The sequence below is a fragment of the Chrysochloris asiatica genome, unplaced genomic scaffold (genome assembly GCF_000296735.1).
Source record: "Chrysochloris asiatica unplaced genomic scaffold, ChrAsi1.0 scaffold00007, whole genome shotgun sequence".
Lineage (NCBI taxonomy): Eukaryota > Metazoa > Chordata > Mammalia > Afrosoricida > Chrysochloridae > Chrysochloris > Chrysochloris asiatica.
This window is the reverse complement of record NW_006408525.1, coordinates 25,536,967-25,558,368: the sequence shown is the minus strand read 5'-3', so window position 1 is coordinate 25,558,368 and position 21,402 is coordinate 25,536,967. Positions and strand designations below refer to the sequence as shown.

Genomic DNA, 21,402 nt, shown 5'->3' with positions numbered 1-21,402 from the left:
ATTGGCAAAAATCTCTGCAACCTGTAGGTCCAGGGTGGGCAAGGTAGGAAGAGGGCTCACCAAGGGAGCTGAGGAGTCTGGAGATTTGAATCTTTGTCAGTGATCTGTCCCTAACTCTGTCCTGAGACTGTGGGCAAACCCCAGACGCTCTCTGGGTCTCTAAAATGAGGGAGGCAGATTAGATGTGTCTTCCGTAAGGTGCCTCCAAGCCCCACAGCTCGCCAACCAGGGAGCCAAGCCTGTTGGAAACTGCCCAGTACCTCCATTCACACTAGTGGCCACAGGGCACCCAAACAAATCCCAGCTCTGACCTCCTTCCAGCCTGGACACAGACTCTCCACATAGTGGAGCCTTACAGCAAACCAAGCTGGGGTTTATGGGAGATCCTGCACAAACAAGCAGGGATGGAGGTTTTCCTTGCTGCACAGAGGGGGGGGGGTCACCACCAGGTGTGGTGAAAGATGACAGATGACGAAAAGACAGAGTGCAGGGGAACTAAGTTCAGGTCCCAATACAGACAGTGATTGATTGAATATACTAAGGGTAAATCACATCTCTCCATGCCTATATCCTCTTCTGTAATGAGAGGGTTGTCTTGGGGGCCTACTTCTAAAGCCTCTTCCAGTTCCGAGTCCAGAGTCCAGTTGGACTGAGCCAAGAGGGGGTGCAAGTCCATCCACCTGAGTCACGCCTCTCTCAGGCTCTGCCCCTACCAGCAAGTCTCCTCCCTCCATCTGCTGCCCCTCTGGCCCTTCCTCACTCCATGCCTGCCTGCTTCCCCTCACCTTGGCTAGCCCCTCTGCCTGCCCCGTGCTTTTCTGCACGTCCCTCCTGCCAGGGGACAGAGCAACTAAAAATAGTCCCTGAAGCCTTTCTCGCCCACAGCTGCCCAAAGAGCAGGAAATGAGGGGGGCAGGGAAGCCCACGTCCTGCCCTCCCCTACAAACTCCCAGTTCAGAACCATGTCCAGCACTCCAGCCTGGGGCTAGTGCCAACTTGGCCACCTCGGGGGCATCACACACCCCTACCCTAGGGGGAGGCCTGGAATCATCCAGCTGCCCCTACCCAGCAGGGGGAGGGGAAGAGGCATTCGGTCTAGAGGGAAACCTTCCCAATTTCTGACAAATCAGTGCCAACCACATTGTGGGCACCAAGAGGGCAGGCCTGGCTCCACCGGTTAGTCTTTTGAGGGCAGAGGGAACTGGCATAGAGAAATTTGTACTAGCTTCCTTTATCCTGGCCCAGCTGGAGAAAAGACAAAATAATGCCCAAGTCTCAATTATGCTATTCCCCTGCTCCCCAAAATTAGTGGGTAGACACAGGGGTTTCGATAGCCACCCCCAGATACCATGGGAAAAAAGCTAAAAAGGATAGAAAATATTGGCTACCCACATGTAAAGATGGAAGCCTGGAGGCGAGACTGGGCCATGCCTGCCAGGCTGGGCAGGGCTGCCAGTCCTGCTGCCAGCATCTGCTGCCCTCAAGCTGAGTCAGAGGCTGGGAAGGAAGAGCCGCCGGGACTGCAATGCCAGGGGCTATGGTGTCCCCACACCTATCCCACCTGGGATCCTTGACACCTCCCAGCCCTGGGAGAAGTCCCTCCCCACAAAGGAGGAAGGAAACCAGCTTAGCGACTCTCTGGAGGCCTGCAGGGGAGCCCCACACCATGAGGCAGGCGGGAAACCCAGGAGTCCTGGCGCCCAGCCCAGAGAGTGAGTGAGAGAAATACCTCAGAGGAGAGGAAACAGCCTAGCGAGAAAGGCAGACACATGGCACCCCCAGCAGCTCCCAGACGTGACCCATAAGGAGGTGCTGGCTGAAGGGACTGGGTTGGGAGGATGAACACACTTGGAACAAGAGGGGAAAAGAAGAAGAACATGGGGCCCTAGGGATTGGGGTAGGGGCAGTCTGGCTCTCACCTCCCAGTCTGAATTGGGAGACGCTGCCATCCAGACTCCCTTATCTCCAGACCCCAGCCCATCCATTTCTGAGCATTCTCTGGCATCCCTTCCTAAGGGCCCAGCAAAGCCAAGGAGTCAGCAGGCTCAAGGTGGCACTCCGGAGGCCCAGGCAGTGCCAGGGGCAGCCCTCATACCATCCTCCCACTGGCTTCTCTCCCGCCTGCTCTCCACTGCCACACATATCTCAGCTGTCAGATCCGATTAGGGCTCCTGCCCAGTGAGCCAGACAAGGAGGCCACTAGGCAGAGGAGAAACAGGGACAAGGACGCTGAGCAAGGATGGCAGAAGGAAGGTGAAGACTGAGCTCAGGAGGGAAGGTATGGAGCCCCAGAGGAAAACAAAGCTGCGAGGGACATCCATTCTTCCTGACCACAGGCTCTCTGGTGACAGCCACAACATGCACTCTGCACTCAGGGAATTCTGCAGCCCCGGTGGGTGGACAGTCCTGCTGGATTCCCTATGCTAGCAATGGGCAAGGATGGAGAAGAAAACGGAAGGAAGGAGAGTTGACCTAGATTTAGGAAGGGGAGTCCATCTTAGAGGCCCCTCCCCAACAATAATCAACATCTGCAGGGAGCTTGATTTAATGGTTTATATGATCATGTGGGGTCTATAGGAACCCTGGTGGCATGCTGGTTAAAGTGCTTAGCAGCAAACCCAAAAGTCAGCAGTTTGAACCCACTTGCCACTCCAATGGAAAAAGACTGCTTCCATACAGATACGTTGTTGTTGTTAAGTGTCCTAGAGTCGGTAGAGACCCTATATAGGGTTTCCAAGGAACAGCTGATGGGTTTGAATCACCGACCTTTAGGTTAGCAGTCCAATGCTTATCCTACAGTGCCATGCCTTCCATACAGATTTACAGCCTTGGAAATCTTATGGGGCAGTTCTGCTTTGTCCTATAGGGTTGCCACCCACTCTGGGGTGGATGAGTATGGGGTCTTAATGGAAGTAGCCCTATCAGGGAGGCAGCGTTTGTTACTGAAAGTTCTTTTTACAGCTGAAGCTGAGGTTTAGAGAGGGAGACCTGTATATATGCACATTGTTAGTGACTTAGCTTAACAATGGAGTTTTCAAATTCAGGTCTCTAAATCCTAACCCATTGCTCTCACTGAGATTCTCTGGGTGTCCAGAGCAGAATAAAGTCTGAAGCCAATCCTTAATTCATCCTTTTCTTCAAACTCAACCCTAGGGATTCTGGGAAGCCATGGAGGAATGCAGAGCACATCCCATACCTAAACACAATACCAGATGGGTTATGCCACCCACTCCTACACTGAGAACTAGAGGGGTTCCCCCAAAGTGTGACCAATCTCTTCTATCTGTCCCCTCCCAGTCTACTCTCCCCACAGACAATAGACACATCTACACAGTTACTCAGACAAGTCATACATTCCTCCTACAAACCCCACCAAATCAGAATGAGATGCCCTAGATCTCCACAGGAAGAAGCGTCACATCTCTGTAAACAGAAGGTGTCATTCAGACCCCTCCCCGAGAGGCTGCAGGAGAGCTGAAGCCACAGGGCCTCCCAGCTCTGGGGTAACACCAGGAGCCCAAGGCTCTGCAAGCCAAGGAACCCAGGGAGCTGGCATGGCTGGACAGCCTCCCCCATCTGGTCCACACCCCCTTTCCCAGCCATCTGGGCTGAGCCTGTTCTGGCCTGGGCCACACTCTGGGATCTCTCCCTTTCAGTGAATGCAGCCACCTCTATGTAAAGCTCCTAGGTCTTACAATGGCATGGTCTTTCTCCACATACACAAACACACACAACCCGAGGAATGGGGTAGAGTTGCCATAGATGTTCAGTTGTTGGCAGGGATAGGGGCTCATGGCTGAAATTACTTTCCCTAGAGGAAAAGGTCACTAAATGTCCATGACCTCCACCCCCCACTCCGGCCATACAAGTGTGAGGTGAATCTGGAAGGGGACATTAGTTCTCCTACAAGGTAAGTGGGAAGTAGGGGGGGTTGGGGGGCGGGGGGGAACAAAGTCCTGAGCCCTTTGGGGTGGGAAGCAGAGAATCAAGAGATAACCCACCTAGGGGGCCTCAGGTCCCTCTCCTTCTCAAGGCACTCTATACTACCCCAGTGTTGGTCAGTTCACCCACCTAGGTGAGGTGGGGGAAGGGGTATTAGGCAATACTGCAAAGGAGATACAGGGCGTGGGGCCTGGTAGACCTTCCCCCTACTTTCTAGTCTTAGCTAGAGAACATGGATTAGCGTCAGGGTAAATGCTGGAGGGTTCTGAGCCCCCAGACACCCCACTGTTCCCAGGCTCCCAGGACGGAACTGAGCGATGGGGGAGGAGGGATGGGGAAAGCCTGAACTGACGATGAGACACCTAGATTAGAAGCGGAGAGGCAGAGAGGCCGGGGCGGAGAGCGCCAAGGGAGAATGAGAAGGGGTGTGCGTGGTCTTACCTGCTCAGGTGTGTGCCGGCAGAGGGGCGGTGGGGTTCCCAGGAGAACCGGGAAAGCCCTCTCAGCTCGATTCAGGATTCCCCCCTGCTTCTGGGTTAGGCTGCTGCAAGAGGCAAGGGTTTCCGTTGGGTCCTAAAGTCCACCATCACACTCCTGTCTCTCCACGCCCTCTTCTACCAGCCCTGACTTGGTCGGAGGGTGCAGAGAGCTGAAGATTGACGGGGGCGGGAAGCGGGGGTGGAATGCAACCCATTGGGTGAAAGATGGGGGTCTGAGTCATGTGCTACGGATAGAAGCAGTCCCCTAGTCTCAAATCCACAACACGTGGATTTAAGATGATTTAGCGTGGTGTGGTGCTGTGGGTTAATGCGCTAGACTGCAAAGTCGGTTTGAACCACAAGGTTGGGGGTCCAAGCTCACCAGCCGCACCTCGGAAACCTTGTACAGGGTCTCTATGGGTGGGAACCGACTCGATGATAATTAGCAATAACAAGAAGCTCAGATAGCTGTTACAGGGCAGGAGAAAGAGCAGAGATTTGGACTTTCGTGCTGGAGATGGGGTTAAGAGCTCTCCCCTTACTACTCTTCTAAGCTGCTTTTTTGTTGTTAAGTGCCATCCAGTAGGTTCCAACTCAGAGACCCTGTATAGCGTTTCCAAGAAATGGCTGGTGAGTTTGAAGCGCAGACTTTGTGGTTCAAACTGACCTTATGGTCCAGTGCTTATCAGAGTCGGTTAGGTATTGAGAATTTGGAGAAATGTTATGCTTCTTTGGAAAGTTCTCATTTCTCCTCTGCCCTTCAGATCCCAACAGACTCCCCATCCTTCCCACTATTCCTAAGAGCCTAGGAAGCCACTCCAGTGGGAAAACCTACCTGATTTCCAGCAGTTAAAGGAAGCAGGATGACTTGAATAGCAGTTAGAAACTGGTAAAGCTTTACATCCTTAGATAAGTGTGTTGGGGGGGCAGGAAATAAGGGTGTGTGTCTGTGCAACAGATGAGGGTATGATCAGGTGGGGCTGGGAGAGATGGGAGGAAAAATAAAAGGACTTAGGGTTCCACTCATTACCAGAAATAGCAATTGGCAATGGAAAACCAATGGACGAACCTAGAGGTCAACTAGTTATACTCAAGCCCTCAAAGGGGTCCTGAATCTTTACCAGAATGAACAAGTCAAAGAAAGGGAAGTACTCCTTCAGGCAAGGGAGTTGCTTTAACACAGTAAGATTCACCTCAAGGTTACTGACCCAGTTTAAGATAGCCAATCTTCTTAGTAGCTCAAAAGGAAACACTCAGGTTTGGTGGGCCAGGTAGACCAGGAAAAGATGGATGGGAAGTCTGCAGAGGGCTAGATTGAGAACATTTTGCAAGGAGAGTTGCTTATTTCTCCAGCTGCAGAGCAGGGGAAATGTCATTCAGTGAAGGGCCAAGAACTCAGGGATAGGTTCAAGGGAAGGGAGCAGGCCTGGCGCTTCCTAGAAGGGAAGAGGGCAAGAGGAAGAACTGAGGAAAAGATGGAGACAGTGAGACAGTAAGGATGGAGGGCCCCAGGGTGGAGTCCCTGGGTGAGCTCAGGTCAAGCTGTTCACCCTAATGTGCCTCAGTTCTCTCCCAGCTGTTAAACAGGGCTCTTGGCTCTTCCCAGGCAAAGTTAATGAGTGTTTACAAAAGGGCTTGGAGATCCTCAGATCTCAGCTGGTCACCACTACTGTTATAAAGCTCAATAAGAGGTGAGTGTTATTTGGAGAGGGGAGAAGTAGGTAAGAGGGAAACAGACTGTCTGACAAACTGAGGATAAAACCAAGCTCCAGAGAAACACAAGCATCCAGTGCCACAGGATATCCTTGTGCCCAGGGATGGAGGTCACACACCCCATACCTCTAACCACCACCAAAGGCTGGCCTCCAGCTAGCTGTAGGCAGAACCCAGTCTAGCAGCTGGTCTTCATTAACTCCAGTGTTTTCACCCCCCACTGTGAACCCACAGTATCTACAGGCCCAGGCTGGAGGGGGTTGCCCTAGTCTGACCTTGCAGCTGACTAGAGTGGGGGGCACTGCACGAAAGGCCAAGTTACCAGCTGAAAAGAAAGTTGGAGCAAGAGTCCCTTTTCCCATTGGGAGCAAGAGAGGAAAGAAAGGAGTGTGGGGGTGAGAGGGTGGAGGTGGGGGAATTTAGGGCAAACAGCAGGCAGTGAAGTCAGCTGGATTCAGGCCCAGAAACCCCCACACCCTGGGGCCAAGTCTTACTCTAGCTTTGCTTTCAGCTTGAGTCTTGGCCAGGCCCCAAACTAGAGAAGGCCCTGGCTGCCCCTTTCTGCTTCCCTACCCCCACCCTTATTAAATACACATTTTATCTCTCAGCATCTTCATTATCTTAACTGAAGGAGACAAGCAGAGGATGGCGGCAGTAGTGAGCATCAGGAGAGGGAGGGCGGGAGCAGGCGCACCCTCGTTATAAAGTGCTGATCTAGCTCTTTCAGGCAGTGTGGGAAACAGAGGAGAGATCAAAGGGAGGGAGGCTGATTCAGAACTCAATTAGAGCTTTTTAAAAAGGAGCTTGCTCTCTCCTCTTGCCAGGCTTCAGACAGCCTTTACCCAGGCCCCTTGCACCCAATTAGCTTCTCCTGCCAGTGCCTTGGGGCTGGGGTTGAAAATCAAGGGGAGGCCAGAGGGCATGCCTTCTCCCCCTCCAGAATGCACCTCCTGAGAAGGACCTAGGCTGTTAGTAACTTAAGAGAATGTGTTCCAGGGTACCTTATTTCAGAAAGAGCTTGAGATCACAACTTGTTCCAAAAGTTAAAAAGTAGGTTTCCACTAGCCCCTGACCAACTAAAGGCACAGTTCTGACCAATGTCTAGGGATATTATGTAACATCCAGACAGGTACCTTCTTTGCTGTCTATTGGTAAGATTTCCCTCCAGAGCAAACATTTCCCTGGAGCAGCATGGACTTGGCCTCAAGCAAAATACCACTACATCAGAGGGAGATTGAAATGCATCTGAGGCCAATAAACACCCCACAACTGTGCCAGCACATTTTGTAAGAGGGTGTAGGGGCCTGCTTAACACCTCAATATAAGTATGCCAGCCTTGTTTTTCTTCAGATTAGTTACCAGGTGCTATCAAGTCAGCTCCCACTAAGACTCTATGTACAAATACCCACTTGACCTGACTTCAATGGCTGATCAGAGCTCAACTAGAAGAGTCATCTGATACAATTTGATGAACTTGACCTACACCTATGGATGCAGTAGCTCAAAAGAGAGACAAAATCTTTACAGTGAGGACCATCCCCACCCCCTCGATACAGGGTAGACACGGATGGGCAACTTGGATACTGGCTACCCAAAATGGGAGAGGGGGGCTACAAAGGCAAGTGACTGGCTTACAAGCTTTCAAGAGGGAGCCTAGATCCAGAGGGCATGGAAGAAGGTAGAATCTCCACTGAGTAGTATCCAATCTGTCTGGGTGGGGCTGATGAAAGGAGATGGGGATAGGACTGTGTGGTACAATAGTGAATAATTGTTATCAGGACTGACTATGAGGGTTGTAAATGTAAAGGTAGACATTTTGTAACAAAAGGAGGGGAGTGGTTGACTTTGCAGTCCAGGAGTGGAGGTCCCTGGGACCATCAAGAGAGAAAAGGGGAGTGCAGGACCCTCCCTAGAGAAACAGTGACACCAGAGATGGAGGCAGGGACTATGATGTGGAGAGATGGAGCGGCTGGGGACTCTAAACCCAGAGAGGGAGAAGGGGCTATATGTTGATAACCCTTTGGTTAGTTGATGATGCATGGAGGGGATTGTAACCATGGCAATGAAACGGTATAAGATAGGATGAATGTAAAACTAATGTTCTCCTATGTCAATTTAAACATAATTCACAATAAAACATTAAAAAACAAAAGACCCTATGCACAACAGAACATTGCCTAGTCCCTTACCATCTCACTGAGGGTCTTCCTTTTCTAAGCATGTCCTTCTCAGGGACCGGTACCTCCTGATGATAAGCTCAAGGTCCTCAAAATGGAGGGAAAGGCAACATGGCAGCTGGTTTACCCAACATTTATTGAATACCTACCTGGTATGGCACTGTAGGATAAATGTGGACCAAAAGGTTGGCAGTTCAAACCTACCAGCTGCTCCAAAGAAACCCTTTACAGGGTTGGTTGCTGAGTTAGAACTGACTTGATGGCAGCTAACAACCAGGTTGTTGTTATTGTTAAGTGCCGTCGAGTCGGTTCCGACCCATAGCGACCCTTGTACAGGGTTTCCGAGGGTGTAAATCTTTACGGGAGTAGAAAGCCTCATCTTTCTACCGCGGAGCAGCTGGTAGTTTCGAACCGCTGACCTTAAGGTTCGCAGCCCAATTCGTTACCACTACGCTGCCAGAGCTCCTTACCAGGCACTAAATGCTGGGCCATAAAAGTCTTGGTGATCTTTTAGTTTCCCTCAGTTGTAGTACAAACACCTCCTAAAAGGTCTTTAAAAAATTCCTAGGTCAAGTTCTTATTCCTACTTCCCAGTTCTCGCTGGTGTAGCTTAAAAGGGCACTTAACAAAGGTACAGAGCAATGGGGGGATGGAGGAGAGAACTAGGCTCTGCCAACTTTTTTGATCTCTGGGGAGTATGGACCTCACACACTCTTGCCAGTGATGTAGCCACAGGCAAATCTTCACTGAGCCAGCTCTGGGGCTGAATCCCACATCAGCTTTATTGTGTCTATGTTCTTTCCATGGCAATATGAATACCCACCAACACTCCAAGGAAGCTTAATTTTCTTCTTTGGGAAACAACAAAAAAGCAAGGATAGAGAGACACAGCCCACTACCTTCAAGAGGAAGAATGTAGGTCAGCATCTTTGTCACTATTCCATGTAAAGCAGTCTGCGTTCCTGGCAGAAACCAGTAACCTCAAGCCCATCCCATCCCATCGCACTAACCCCACCACCACCTCCATCCTGTAGCTTAGCTTCAGGGAGAAAAGCCAGCAAGGAAAGGAGTTTCTTCCTCCTCTCAAGCTGCTTCCCGGCTGTCTGAATTACACTTAAGACTTCTCTGACATATATCAGTTTTTGCTCCCACAAGGGCAGCGGAAGCCAAGCAGGGACTCTTAAGTCTGCTTCACGCATCATTGGCAGAACCAACCCTGTTCCAATTGCTGAGGTCTTAAGAGCAGCAATGACCTAGAAATTGACAGTGTGTGTGTGTGGGGGGGAGACTGAAGGAAACTAATAAACCAGTACACAGAAAACCCTACATCCAAATACCAGAGGAGAGGAGGTGGAGGGGAAAGAAATTTGGCCCCTTTGAATCTACAAATGTGATCTTGGCTGGAAGCCATGGAGGCTACGTAGCAGCTCCACTGCGAGTCAAGCCATGTTCCTGACTCGAGCCCCACAGTTAGAGGAAGGCGCCAAGCCTCAAACACAGCGAGGTGGGGAGGCCGCTCCTCTTTGGGCAGGATCCTACTGTGGACACAGAACAGACAGCAGCTGCCCACAGTGTGGAAACAAACTGTAAAGCAGTCACGTCTCTTAAGGCTGCAGCATCCAATAAAATGTAATTTAAATCAAGCCTCGCATCTGTTCTCAATCCCATTCAGTCTCTGCTTTCCATCAGCCTTCGGACAATCTTTGCAATTATGCTGGTTAACCCTTACAGCCCCAGTTGCTCTCCAACCTTCTAGGTATGGAATGTGAGTCTCCATTTGTGAATGACCCTCAGAGGGGATGAGTGCTCTCCTAAAGGGGTCACGAGAGGGAATGGCATTGTGACTCGGTCTGTAGGCGATCTGCTGCACACACCAGCAGGTCATGTTCATTCCAGAGGGTTCAGGGTTCTACTCACCCTTCTCCTATCCCATACCACCTGCAGTAACTCAGATCACATTGCAGGGATACAGTGGGCAGGAGGGACACAACAGCGGCCAACCGATCATTTGTACACGTATCAAGTTCCCCAACTCAAAGGCCTCATCAGAGAGGCAGGAAGCAGACTTGATCACTGGTTCATAGACCAGTTCTGTCACACAGGGTTGTATTCCAAGCATTTGCTTGAGTTATAAAAGTACAGCCACCACCCACAGGGATTCAACTGCAGTATCTGCCCCATCTTTCCTCAAAAGAAAAGTACCCCAGTCTGCACTTTTAAGGCAGTCAGAGTTATAATGGTGCCCTCTGGTGTCTCCATCAGAAATGACCATGCAATGCCACTGAAACCAAACTCAGAAAAGAGGACTCTTGAGTGACCATATGGATTAACTTATCTAATAAGATCAGAAAAATATGTGGCTTAGATGAAACTCCAATCCCAAACGAAGGCATCAATTGGGGACACATTATCTTCTGAAAGCCTGCGCACTCTTAAAATGTGATTGCTTAGAAAGAAAAAGAATGCAACTTGAAAATAAATATATTTACAATCTGTAACATTACATTCTCCCTAGCCACCCCCACAACCTTGAGAAAGCAGGGAAATCCAACGAGTCTTAAGAATGTCAGTGTAGTCTCTGCACTGTGAACACAATATACTTTAAAAAGAAATATACTCTTTGACCAAGTGTCTCTCAAGTCTCCATGTGATCTCGCTTATTTTCCTGGGTCATCATTTTTCATTCTCCTCATTTTAAACCCAAAGTTCTAAACAAAACACACAAATGTCTAAGGAAACTAAGAGGTAAATATGTTACATTCCACAACATAAATCTGTATACTTACATATTACATGCATATTGGTTAGATACGCATAAGTAGTGGAGGTAGCAAAAGTAATTAAAAAGGGTTTACTTGGTCATTTTTAAGGGTGAAAAAAAAAAAAGACTTAAAAGAACATTCTGTGCTAATATTCACAAATCTGTATATTAAAATTCATTGGTTTCAAGTAAAAAGATCCCATTTGTTTTCAGACTTGAGAGTACAGTACTAAAACGAAGACTCCGTAGCAGTTCTCTAAACGCAGTGGGACACTCGCGGGTGCAGTATTACAAGTCGGAGAAGAGTTTAAGGCAAGCCAGTCGTTAGGATATTTCCAATGAAAGCTTTGTCTTTCAAAGCATGCTCTACTTCCTTCTCATCAATCTTCAAAAACACCTGGGAAGAAGAGAAGAGCTTTTCTCACCATGTAGAATACACAAAAGTGAAGCTGATAGGACACAAACTTCTACCACAGAAAATGTCCTCATCTCACAAGAGGCAAACACAAGTTTTAAAACACTGATTTTCAGGTCAAAGTAGTAAGCTGTTGTGTCCTATCGAATGTAATTTAATGTCAGAGACAAAATCCTCCTTGATAAAAAAATCCCATTCATACCATAGTCCTAGCCTCACACCTTAAAACCCACCTAACAGAAACCAAATGGTCCATCTAGTTTTTTAAATCTTTACTTTAGCAAACAGTAAGCTCTTTAGAATAGGAACAATTAAAAGCACCACCATGAAAAAGCAGTAGCTGTACCTTTGTGAAGCGGGTTTCCTTGTTTTTCTTTAATCCTAAAATGCCCCTGGCCTCCAAGAGCCCTGAAAGCGACAAACACTCGGACTGGTCCACAGCTACCACCTGCTGCTTTCGACAGACTTTACTATAGGCTTCATATAACTGGAGGAAATAAAGAGAATAAACATTTTGCTTAAAAGTCAAGTCTTGTTTCTTGTTACCTTACAATCATAAAAAATGAGGCTGGGCTTGCAAAAGAAAATTCCCTGAATTCCCCCTTCCCCATTTCAATAGGATAAATTCTCAACCACAACCCAAATAGTCATCAGCCTTTTATATATAGTACCAGTATGCACTCGTTCTGTTAAATGCCATTCTTAATTCATATCCACAGGACTTTCTATGAAGCCGACTCTCATCTCTATCTCCATTTGCCCAGAGTCCCAACGTACCTTCCCCAAAGTGACCTCTTTGATTTTCAACTGCCTGGTCAAGAGCAGCAAAGAGCAAACTAAGATCTTCTGCTGAAGAGGGAAGGAGTCTTCTGCTCCTTCTTGGCCCAAAGCCATCCTATTACCATCAACTTCTGAAATAACTTGGGATATATGAGTAAGACCAACCCGCTTGGGAACCACAGTCTCAGAGGATGATTTACCTATAAAGCAAATCAAATCAAGCTTAATTAAGTTTTCTAAAATAATGTGTGTACATGTGTGTTGAGATAAATGATACTAAGTTTTAGCTGCAGGAAATTCAAGTGCCATCATGTGGTAGCCAAGTAGAGGTTCCAACTCTATGGACACCAACGGATGAAGAGGAAGTATGGATTTGACTGTGCACCCCCAAAGTTCTACTGAGGTCCTGTAAATATGGCCATGTTTAGAAATAGGGGTGTTATTTTGTTATATTAACGAGGAGATGCCAAAATAGAATGGGTCCTATTATCTAATTCCCGTTGAGTGGTATTTTATATAAAAATAGCAGAACAGACGCACAGGGGGCAACTTTGTGATGATAAAAGCAGACGCATCTTTAAGAAACAAAGTAACACCAAGTATTGCCACTATCACCAAAAATTAGGAAAGACCCACAGAAGGAACTACTATTGCCAGGACCCTGATTTACACCGTGAGCCTCCAGAAATGTGAGAAAGTAAGTTCCTCTTCTTTAAAGTCGCCCATTTGCAGTTTTGTTATGGAAGCCTTGGAAACAAATGCAAACGCTATTCTTTGAAAGATGCCAAAATGAGGTAGGATGACTTGGAAAGCAGTTATTCTTTTTCTAGTCAGAATCGTGAGCTATTTTGTCCTGAGGAATCTAATTTAATGTCAGAGACAAAATCCTCCTCAGAAAAGAGTAAGGGCCAGACAAAAAACTATTGCTTTAGAAGTTCCTGATGTCTCAAAGGTAAAGAAAAACAGAACCTTAAAGCAAAGGTCTGAAAATTGAGAGGGGATATTTAAAAAACTTTACCCAATCCTTTGAGTCAACTGAGGGGCTAAATGTGGACTATAAAGTCAATAAACACCAGTCCTCCAGCTGACCTTTTAGGTTTGGTTCACTTGCCTAGCTCTCTGAAATAGAGGCACACTTGGGAAGATGTCACGATCTTAGTAGATAGCACCATCTCAAAAGTCGGAGATTGGGAAAGTGCCAGGAAGCTGCGTAGGACCATGGCCTCATTGTTTGGAGAGGCCCAAACTGCAAGATGGAGGAGGGATTTGCCCAGTAACAATCTCTGCCTGAAGTTACACCCTGAGACTGTCTGCAATTCATCAATAATAATTTTCTTCTACTTCATTACAACAAATGGGATGCTGCAGAGAACTAGCAGCAGTCAAGGAACCAAACATCACCCATCAAATAACAAAATTGTCAAGTTGAAAGGAATTTACAGGTCTGTTCTTGATCTCTATCAGACAGCTGAGGCCCCACTAAAAACAATTTCAACAAGTGGTCATCTAGCCAGGTTTTGTTTAAAATCTTCAATGCTAGGGAACTTACTATTTCAAAGAAGCCCCAAAAGTTCTATTAATTAGAACGTTCTTTCTTTTATTTAAAGTCAGGTCCCTATAAACTTTCTAGAACCATTAAATGCCAAATCCACACATTTTAGAAGTCAAAAGATAGGAATTAGGTGGGTCTAATCATTTTTGCCTGGAACTTAAAACCTCTTTTAGGTTGAATGAATGTGCATTCATTGGGGCCACTGACAAACCTCAATGTTATGGGACAGGGGAAATACAAGAGTAATCTGAACAACTGAAGAGAAGAAAGAAATCAGTATCTAGTTTAGACATCGGCATGTATTGCAGACCATCAACATAAGCATTAAGTTTGGCTACTTCTGAAACACTTATTTTACTTTGACAGATTGATGAAAAGAAGTTTTACGTGGAAACAAATGAATAACTCCCAACTAGTACAGAGGGGAAGGAAGAAACAATCATATCAGACTGTCCTGTTTCTAAAGATTAACACTGGAAATTCAACACTGAGAAGATATGTAGTTCCTGACCATTTGACAATCTGCCACAGCTAAGACAGCAAGGCTAAGGAAAAGAAAAATTAAGCTTGTCATTTGTTTACAGTTTACTGTAGCAATATGATCTTTGTACATCCTCTTCTGCTGGACGTGTTAAAAGGCTTGAGATTTCCCAAGTTGAACTCAATTCTTTCACCCATATCAAGGAGACTTAAGGTGCACTCAAGTCTCAGGTTCAGAGTGAAACTGATCTGACATTGCTGTCTAGAGTTTTCACTTCTAGAGCTGGAAAGAAAACTTCCTCTATCCAAGTCATTTATGTAACACTGCAGGGAACTCACTTCTAGTAATACATGGGATATATGGTACTGGCCAGGCAAAATAAGGTGATAAGACTGACCAAAACCACAGACATACACATAAAAATGGGTGGATGTGGATTTAACTATGTTCATTTCATATTTCAGAAAAATTAAGCTTCTAATAATAAAGGAAGACAAGAAGGAGATTAAGTACTCACATTCAGACAGTGGTTTGAGGATAGTCTGGCTTTTGACATCCGACTCTACAATTTCAATAGCTCGCCTATAAAACAAACACCATTCTACAATTAATTTAAGCTGAGCCAAACCAAACACCACACAAAACCATCAAACTTACTAAAGACACGTTTTATCATTTTAAAGTTCCCAAACAAAACTGGGTTTTGTCCCAGCTAATGGGGACTTAATTGCCTTGAAAACAACTGATGGACCAGGGAATTTAAGATACTTCACCACTACATGGTTTCCTCTTATAGATGGCAAGTGGTGGTGGTTATGTGCTGTGGAGTTGTTTCTGACTCGCAGCCACCCTGTAAAGGGTTTCCAAGGCTGTTAATCTTTATGGGAGCAGAAAGCCTCATCTTTCTCCTGTGGAACCACTGGTAGTTTCAAACTGTTGACCCTGAGGTTACCAGCCTGACTCGTAACCACTAAGCTACCACAGAGCCATACCATTTTGGCTGCGGAGAAATGCCATGGATAAGGGAGAAGAAATACAGTATAGGTGACTCAGGACAGTGAGCACAAGTCATACACACGAGACGTGAGAGGGAGTTCTGAGTTATATCCACCAGGGATACATGCAGACTAAACCATACCAGCTTACATGACCATTGCTCATAGCTAGTCTTTATCCAAGCAGTTTGCTGAGTAGGGGAAATTCTCAAATCCAGGATCCTATCATCTAGCAAGAGGAAGAGCTCTCTCCCACTGCTTTCTCCAAAGTACTTTGCCTACAGGAAGCCATAAGCCAGACCTGGATCTTCTGCATGACAGTAGGGGGATTTTGGACCATTGGGCCAGCACAGCAAGTATCATTTTAATGGACCCAGTGTCCCTACTGGGAAGGAAGAGATTCCATCAGTCAGCAAGGGAGGCTTTCCCCAGCAGGAGCAGCAGGGGGATGGGAAGAGAGGGCAGGCTGGAGTACAACTGTGAGGACCACCAACTGGAGGGAAGGGGTGCCCACAAAAGCAAAGGAAGGCAGGGAGAAAAAAAGTCTAAAGGCAAAGATGGTTCAGGTCCATAAATAAACCTGCTTGAGACCAGCTAATGGAAAAGTAAACTGGAGTCTTTTTTAATACAAATGTAATTAACCAATCTATAATCACCACAGGGAGTGCCAGCAACATCTCATTTGTTTCTCCCTCTGTAGGTAATGGACTGATAATGTTTCAGACATTAACACGGTGGAAATGCAGAGCTCCCCACTGAGAAACAAGTCCTCCTTTCTGAGCATAAAAAGTAGCAGAATGGAGCCTCTTAGGCCATATTCACTTGAGTTACATGAGACAATTAACAGCATTTCTTTTTTTTTTTTTTTTAATAAAAGCCACCAACAGTACCATAACTCACCTGCAAACATCTAGCGCTTTGCGAACATCTCCCGACACAGCTGAGATTTTGCGAGCACAGAATAACACTGCAGCATTATCCAGAACCTGCTCTGTAGACACCTTCAAGCAACACAGAAATGATGACAGTCTGAACTATAAAATTTCTCTTCTCTGGAATCCAGGTTCCAGTCATTACTATTTTCACAGTTAAGTCTAAACTTGACTAGTTACCATGTAGGGTCTAAGAGATGTGTATTCTGCTCATAAGTAAATGAAGATGTCTGAGGTAGTTTTCACTTTTAAACATTTTCTAGGAATATGATGGATGCGCTGGATGGCTGTGTGTCATGAAGTTGGTTCCAACTCAGCAACCCTGTATAGGGTTTCTGAGGCTGTAAACCTTTATGGGAGCAGAAAGCCTCATCTTTCTCCTGTGGAACCACTGGCAGTTTCGAACTGCTGACCTTGAGGTTATCAGCCCAATTTGTACCCACTAGGTTACCAGAGTTCCTTAAGAATATGGTAGAGGTTCATAAAAGGAAAAAAGGAATTAGAACTTAGAAAAAGGGTATTATAGGCTCTATTTTTTAAGCTAGCATAGTGATTACGAATTGGGCTACTAATCTCACGGTCAGCAGTTCGAAACTACCAGCCAATCCGAGGGAGAAAGAGGAGATTTTCTGCTTCCATAAAGACCTCGGAAACCCTATATAGGGTTGCTACGAACCAGAACCAACTCCACGGCACACCACCACAACCAATTTCTAAGAAGCCAGACTGGCGAGATATTGTCTCTCATACTTCAGAGAGGCCATGTTATCAGAAGGGACCAGTTTCTGGAGAAGGATATCAAGGTTGGTAAAGTGGAGGGTCAATGAAAATAAGGAAGACTCCTAATGAGATAGATTGGCATGGAGGCAGCAGCTATGGGCACTGTTTCATTCTGTTGTGCATAGGGTCGCTATGAGTGGGAACTGACTCGATGACATTTAATAACAAGAACAACAGCTTTAAGGACTAAGGAAGTACTTGAGTGATTTCTCTAATTGCTGTTTTTATTTCAATACTGAGGCCATATGTGGAAATTCATGTTAAGTGTTCTCACTATGGCCCATAGAAATATTGGTAAGCCATTGTAAGGTTTTCCAGAAGCCTTGATGGTTAAGCCCTGGGATGCAAATTAAAAGGTCTTCAGTTCAAATCCGCCAGCTGCTCCACAGAATAAAGATGTGTCATTACACCCCTGGAAACCCTATAGGACAGTTCTACTCTGTCCTATGGGCTCTTATGAGCTAGCTGGAGTCGACTTGATGGCAGTGGGTTAAGGTTTCCCATCTTACGTGGTCAAAGAACATATATTTTAGGACAATGGTTGGCACTCACCTGATTAAGTCGATCGTGTAAGATAGTGGCTATTTGGTTTCTGGTGTAAGGTGGGAAGTTTAATAGTTGTGGTTTACATTTTTCTCTAGCTTGAAGCCTAGGCAGAATTCTGTCTGTTAGATCCAAGGTATTAGCAATACCTGAGGAAGAGATAATTAATACAAAGCACTGGTTAAATCATCCTAAAAAGAAAACCGAAACCTTTGCCATCTAAAGAAAATTTCCAGCTATAATCCAGTATTCCAATTGTTTCCCACTTGGTTCCCAACAGTCATTAGTTAAAAGAGGCATAGTCATTATAGAACATTTTTTTTTTTTAAAGCTAGAAATAGGAGTATAACATATCACCAATAAACACTGATAATGCTCTAAAAATTGATTGTCTCTGAAATATAGTATAATACCATTTCCATCCAGGCTGAACAAAATTGATTTGTCTTAGATTAAAATTACCATGATTTTAGAGTTAATTTGGTCATTTTGACAAGAAAGCAGAAAGCTGGTTTTAGAAAAAATAATGGGTGCTAAGTAAGCTGAACAGAAATAATAATGAACACTTTAGACCCACCATGTAACATTAACAATCAAGAACTAACCAATCAGCACCAATCGAGAATTGCTTAGCCATGGCCATTCAAATAACGTGTATAATACATCTTGCCCTTTGCTGTCCAGCTGGTCCATCTCATCCAACACCAACACACTAGATATAAAGAGAAAGAATTAGTATTCAGCTTCATCTTTCTAAACTTCCAATCTGCTTGTTTGGGGCTGACTTTAGGTTATGTTTTAAAGCTGAGACCAGTTTGATATCATTATCTGTCCTATTTCCATTCACTGTTAAAATGACATGACAAACTATCCAAAACAAGTAATATCCACTTACCTTCAAATCTTTTGTGGAAGCAGAAAACCTCATCTTTTTCCCATGGAGCAGCTAGCTGGGCTCAAACCACAGACCTTGAGGTTCGTAGTCCAGTACTTATTGCCTGGAGCCACTACACTCCCAATTTATAATAATTGTTGTTGCTGTTAAGTGTCAAGTCAGTTCCAACTCATAGTGACCCTGCATAGGACTTCCAAGGAGTAACTGGTGGGTTTGAACTGCCGATCACAGTCCAGTGCTGATCCTACAGCACCACACCAGGAGTCCAATTTATAATTAGAAGGTGCTATTCTTCTTCTTCCCCTTTAAGTTTATGTAACTGCTTCTTTTATATCAAACATAGGAAATGTTCTTTAGGAGCAAACTGATAATTCAGAAGACTAGAATGTGAGTTTGTGGCAACAGACCTTATAGATTTTCAAAGCGCAACGTGCAGCAGAGTAATACTTACATCATGGGGCCTTTCTCTGCAGTCATATGTTTTTCCAACTTCCTCATCATGTCCTTCCCAGCTGTCCTGGATCCTGCTTCCTGACAAATCTCCTGAGCAATAGCTGGGAATACAGCCTGAGCATTCCTCAAGGACATGCAATTCAGCATAATAGTTTCAAAGCCTTTCAGTTCTTTCTAGAAAAAATACACAAGTGTTCCTTTAGTCTTAGATAAAGATGTGATGGGACCTGAAGTATGTTTGAGGAGCTGATACCATATGAGACCAGCAGCTTCCCTTTCATTAGGAAAGATAGAGACTATGTAACTAAAAAATGCCCTATTCAGGAGAAACATTCAATCTTCTAAGTACATCTATTCTTTGCTAACCCCCAATGATCACATTTCATTTTAGCAAGAGCATCATGATTCAGAGCCTCAGTGTACCTTGAGGTCTTGCAGAATGCAGCTTAAGCAGGCAGTTTTTCCTGTTCCAGGAGCACCAGAAAGATAGAGACTTCCAGCTTTTTTCCCACAGATGTGCTCCCTCAGGAAATTCCTGATGACATCCATCTCCTTTTCCCTGGTAGGCAAACGATCTGGGACAGCTGTATTCAGGACCAGCTTTGCTTGCTGGTAGCAAGTGCCTATGCCAGACATGAAAAGACAGTTAGACACAACAGAAGGTGACTAAGAAGACCCACTGGGGTTCATTCAGAGTCATCAGCCTTATTTACAAGAATGCATAAACAGCTGCCATATAAGAACAAACCTTCCTGCTTGAATAGTCTTATACGAACAGATTCCTTCTCCAGTGGACATCTTGGTTCAGAATTTGTAGTAATCTCTTCAACTTTTTGAACTGAAGAAAGGATTTTGTTTTGGTGAACGCTGGTTTGTTGTCTTTTGGTAGGAGACTTCATTGTCAGCTGATTGTCAAACACCAGTTTGCGCCCCTTCGGCATATGTGAGCTAGGGGGACCATTCTCTTTCTTGCCTTGCTTCGGTGGAGAACAGGAAGGAAGATGGGGAGTGTTGCACAGGTTGTCATCACCTGAAATAGATTAAGATCAAAATGTGATTATTTATAGCAGTGGAGAGTAAAAGGATTTGCAAAGGTCTCTGACTTGTGGGTCAGAACCACCAAAATAGAATGCCTTTATCGCCAGAAGCAAATATTGGCCACCAGATGGCACCACTGAATCTTACCACTCTTTGGAAGAAACCAAATGGGTTTAGGGGAAAGAAATTTTAAGAATGGTTTCTAACTCAGTACTTCTTAACCTGGGCACCATTGACATCTTGAAGGGGGAAGTGTGTGAGTGTGTGAGACAGAGAGAGAGGGAGAGAGGGAAAGAGGAGAGAACCTCTCAGTTGTGAAATTCAAAATGCCTTCAAATACTGCCAAATCATTCCCCCTCATTAAAAACAGCTGCTCTAAAACAAGAAAACACTGCCAACCACTGTACTAGAAACAACAGAAAATATCAAGGATGCCACCTACTTGTCTTACTTTCACAAATACTATATAACTGCAAGGTCATTTAAAGCTGTCAGAATGAAGTATAGCATTAGGGAGAAGTTGAGAGCTACTAGCCCCAAAGGTGTACCTAGGAAAGAGCTTACCTAGCCGTTTTCTGGGGCTGAGAGGCAGAATTTTTTCACAAGGAGAACAGGGTATAGCCGGGATATTTGTTAATCCTAGTTTGGTCTCATTACAGTTTTTAGCATTTCCCAAAGTCCGAGACACCTTCTTTTTTGGAAAACAGATCGTTGCCTGTACCTGGGCTCGGGTTCGAGGCATAATAGTAGCAACACAGCTAAAATGTAAGAAAGAACAGGGAAGCCAGTTAATATGTAAAAGAGAAGGGAAACGAGCATGTGATCTTTTTATAGTCTTGTTCACTGGAGCTCATAATCAACACCATTTCATGAGTAAATTCTGCTGTAGCCAGCTTTTAGTATAAACTGGACTGCTCATCGCAAACAGCAATTCAAGCCCACTAGGGCTCTGAAGCCCTATACAGGGGCTCGCTGAGTCAAAATCGACTCGATGGCACACCACCACCACATATGTGTAACAGGATGTTTTAAGTATTTACACTTATCAATTAATTTAAATTTTACAGCCGCAGCGACCCATGTCTTAGAGACGAGGAAACTGGCAGAGGCTCGAAGTCCCATAATTATCGTAGCAAATCAAGGATATTGCCGAGGCATTCTGGCTACACATTTCTTAAACTATTTGAGCTATACTGCTTCGTGGGCAGGAAGCCGTTGATCTTATAACGTCTAGTTTACTCACTCCAGGAAGCGGGTGTCTTTAGCATCGACTTAACCCAGCAACCTTCCACACTGAGACTCCTCCAAGCCCTCAGTGTCCCCCAGTTCTTCCCTACGCCCCTGCACTCCGTCCTCACTTCACGCTCAATTTCCTCCTACAGTCTTCCACTCCTTTAGCCCGCACAGAGGCCAGAACTCCTCTGAGCAGGCACATTCTCCCTTTCTGACTCCGACCTCAGCCCTTG

General features: G+C 45.6%; 2 protein-coding genes across 2 annotated transcripts in view; both read right to left on the bottom strand.

Moving 5' to 3' along the window:
• Nucleotides 1-4,498, bottom strand: part of RARA (retinoic acid receptor, alpha) — a 49,190-nt gene extending 44,692 nt beyond the window's left edge. The window contains exon 1 of the mRNA XM_006832586.1: nucleotides 4,384-4,498. The gene's annotated coding sequence lies outside the window, so the exon portion shown is untranslated. The remainder of the gene's footprint in view (nucleotides 1-4,383) is intronic.
• A 6,538-nt stretch (nucleotides 4,499-11,036) lies between these two features.
• On the bottom strand, nucleotides 11,037-20,688 carry CDC6 (cell division cycle 6). The gene is made up of 11 exons (XM_006832585.1): nucleotides 20,501-20,688; nucleotides 19,647-19,928; nucleotides 19,322-19,521; nucleotides 18,897-19,072; nucleotides 18,156-18,262; nucleotides 17,560-17,699; nucleotides 16,196-16,296; nucleotides 14,818-14,882; nucleotides 12,265-12,467; nucleotides 11,834-11,974; nucleotides 11,037-11,469 (listed from the first exon to the last, which is right to left on the bottom strand). The coding sequence occupies exons 1-11, from the start codon at nucleotides 20,676-20,678 to the stop codon at nucleotides 11,380-11,382; spliced, it is 1,683 nt and encodes a 560-aa protein (XP_006832648.1). The 5' UTR covers nucleotides 20,679-20,688; the 3' UTR covers nucleotides 11,037-11,379.
• Nucleotides 20,689-21,402: the final 714 nt, after the last annotated feature.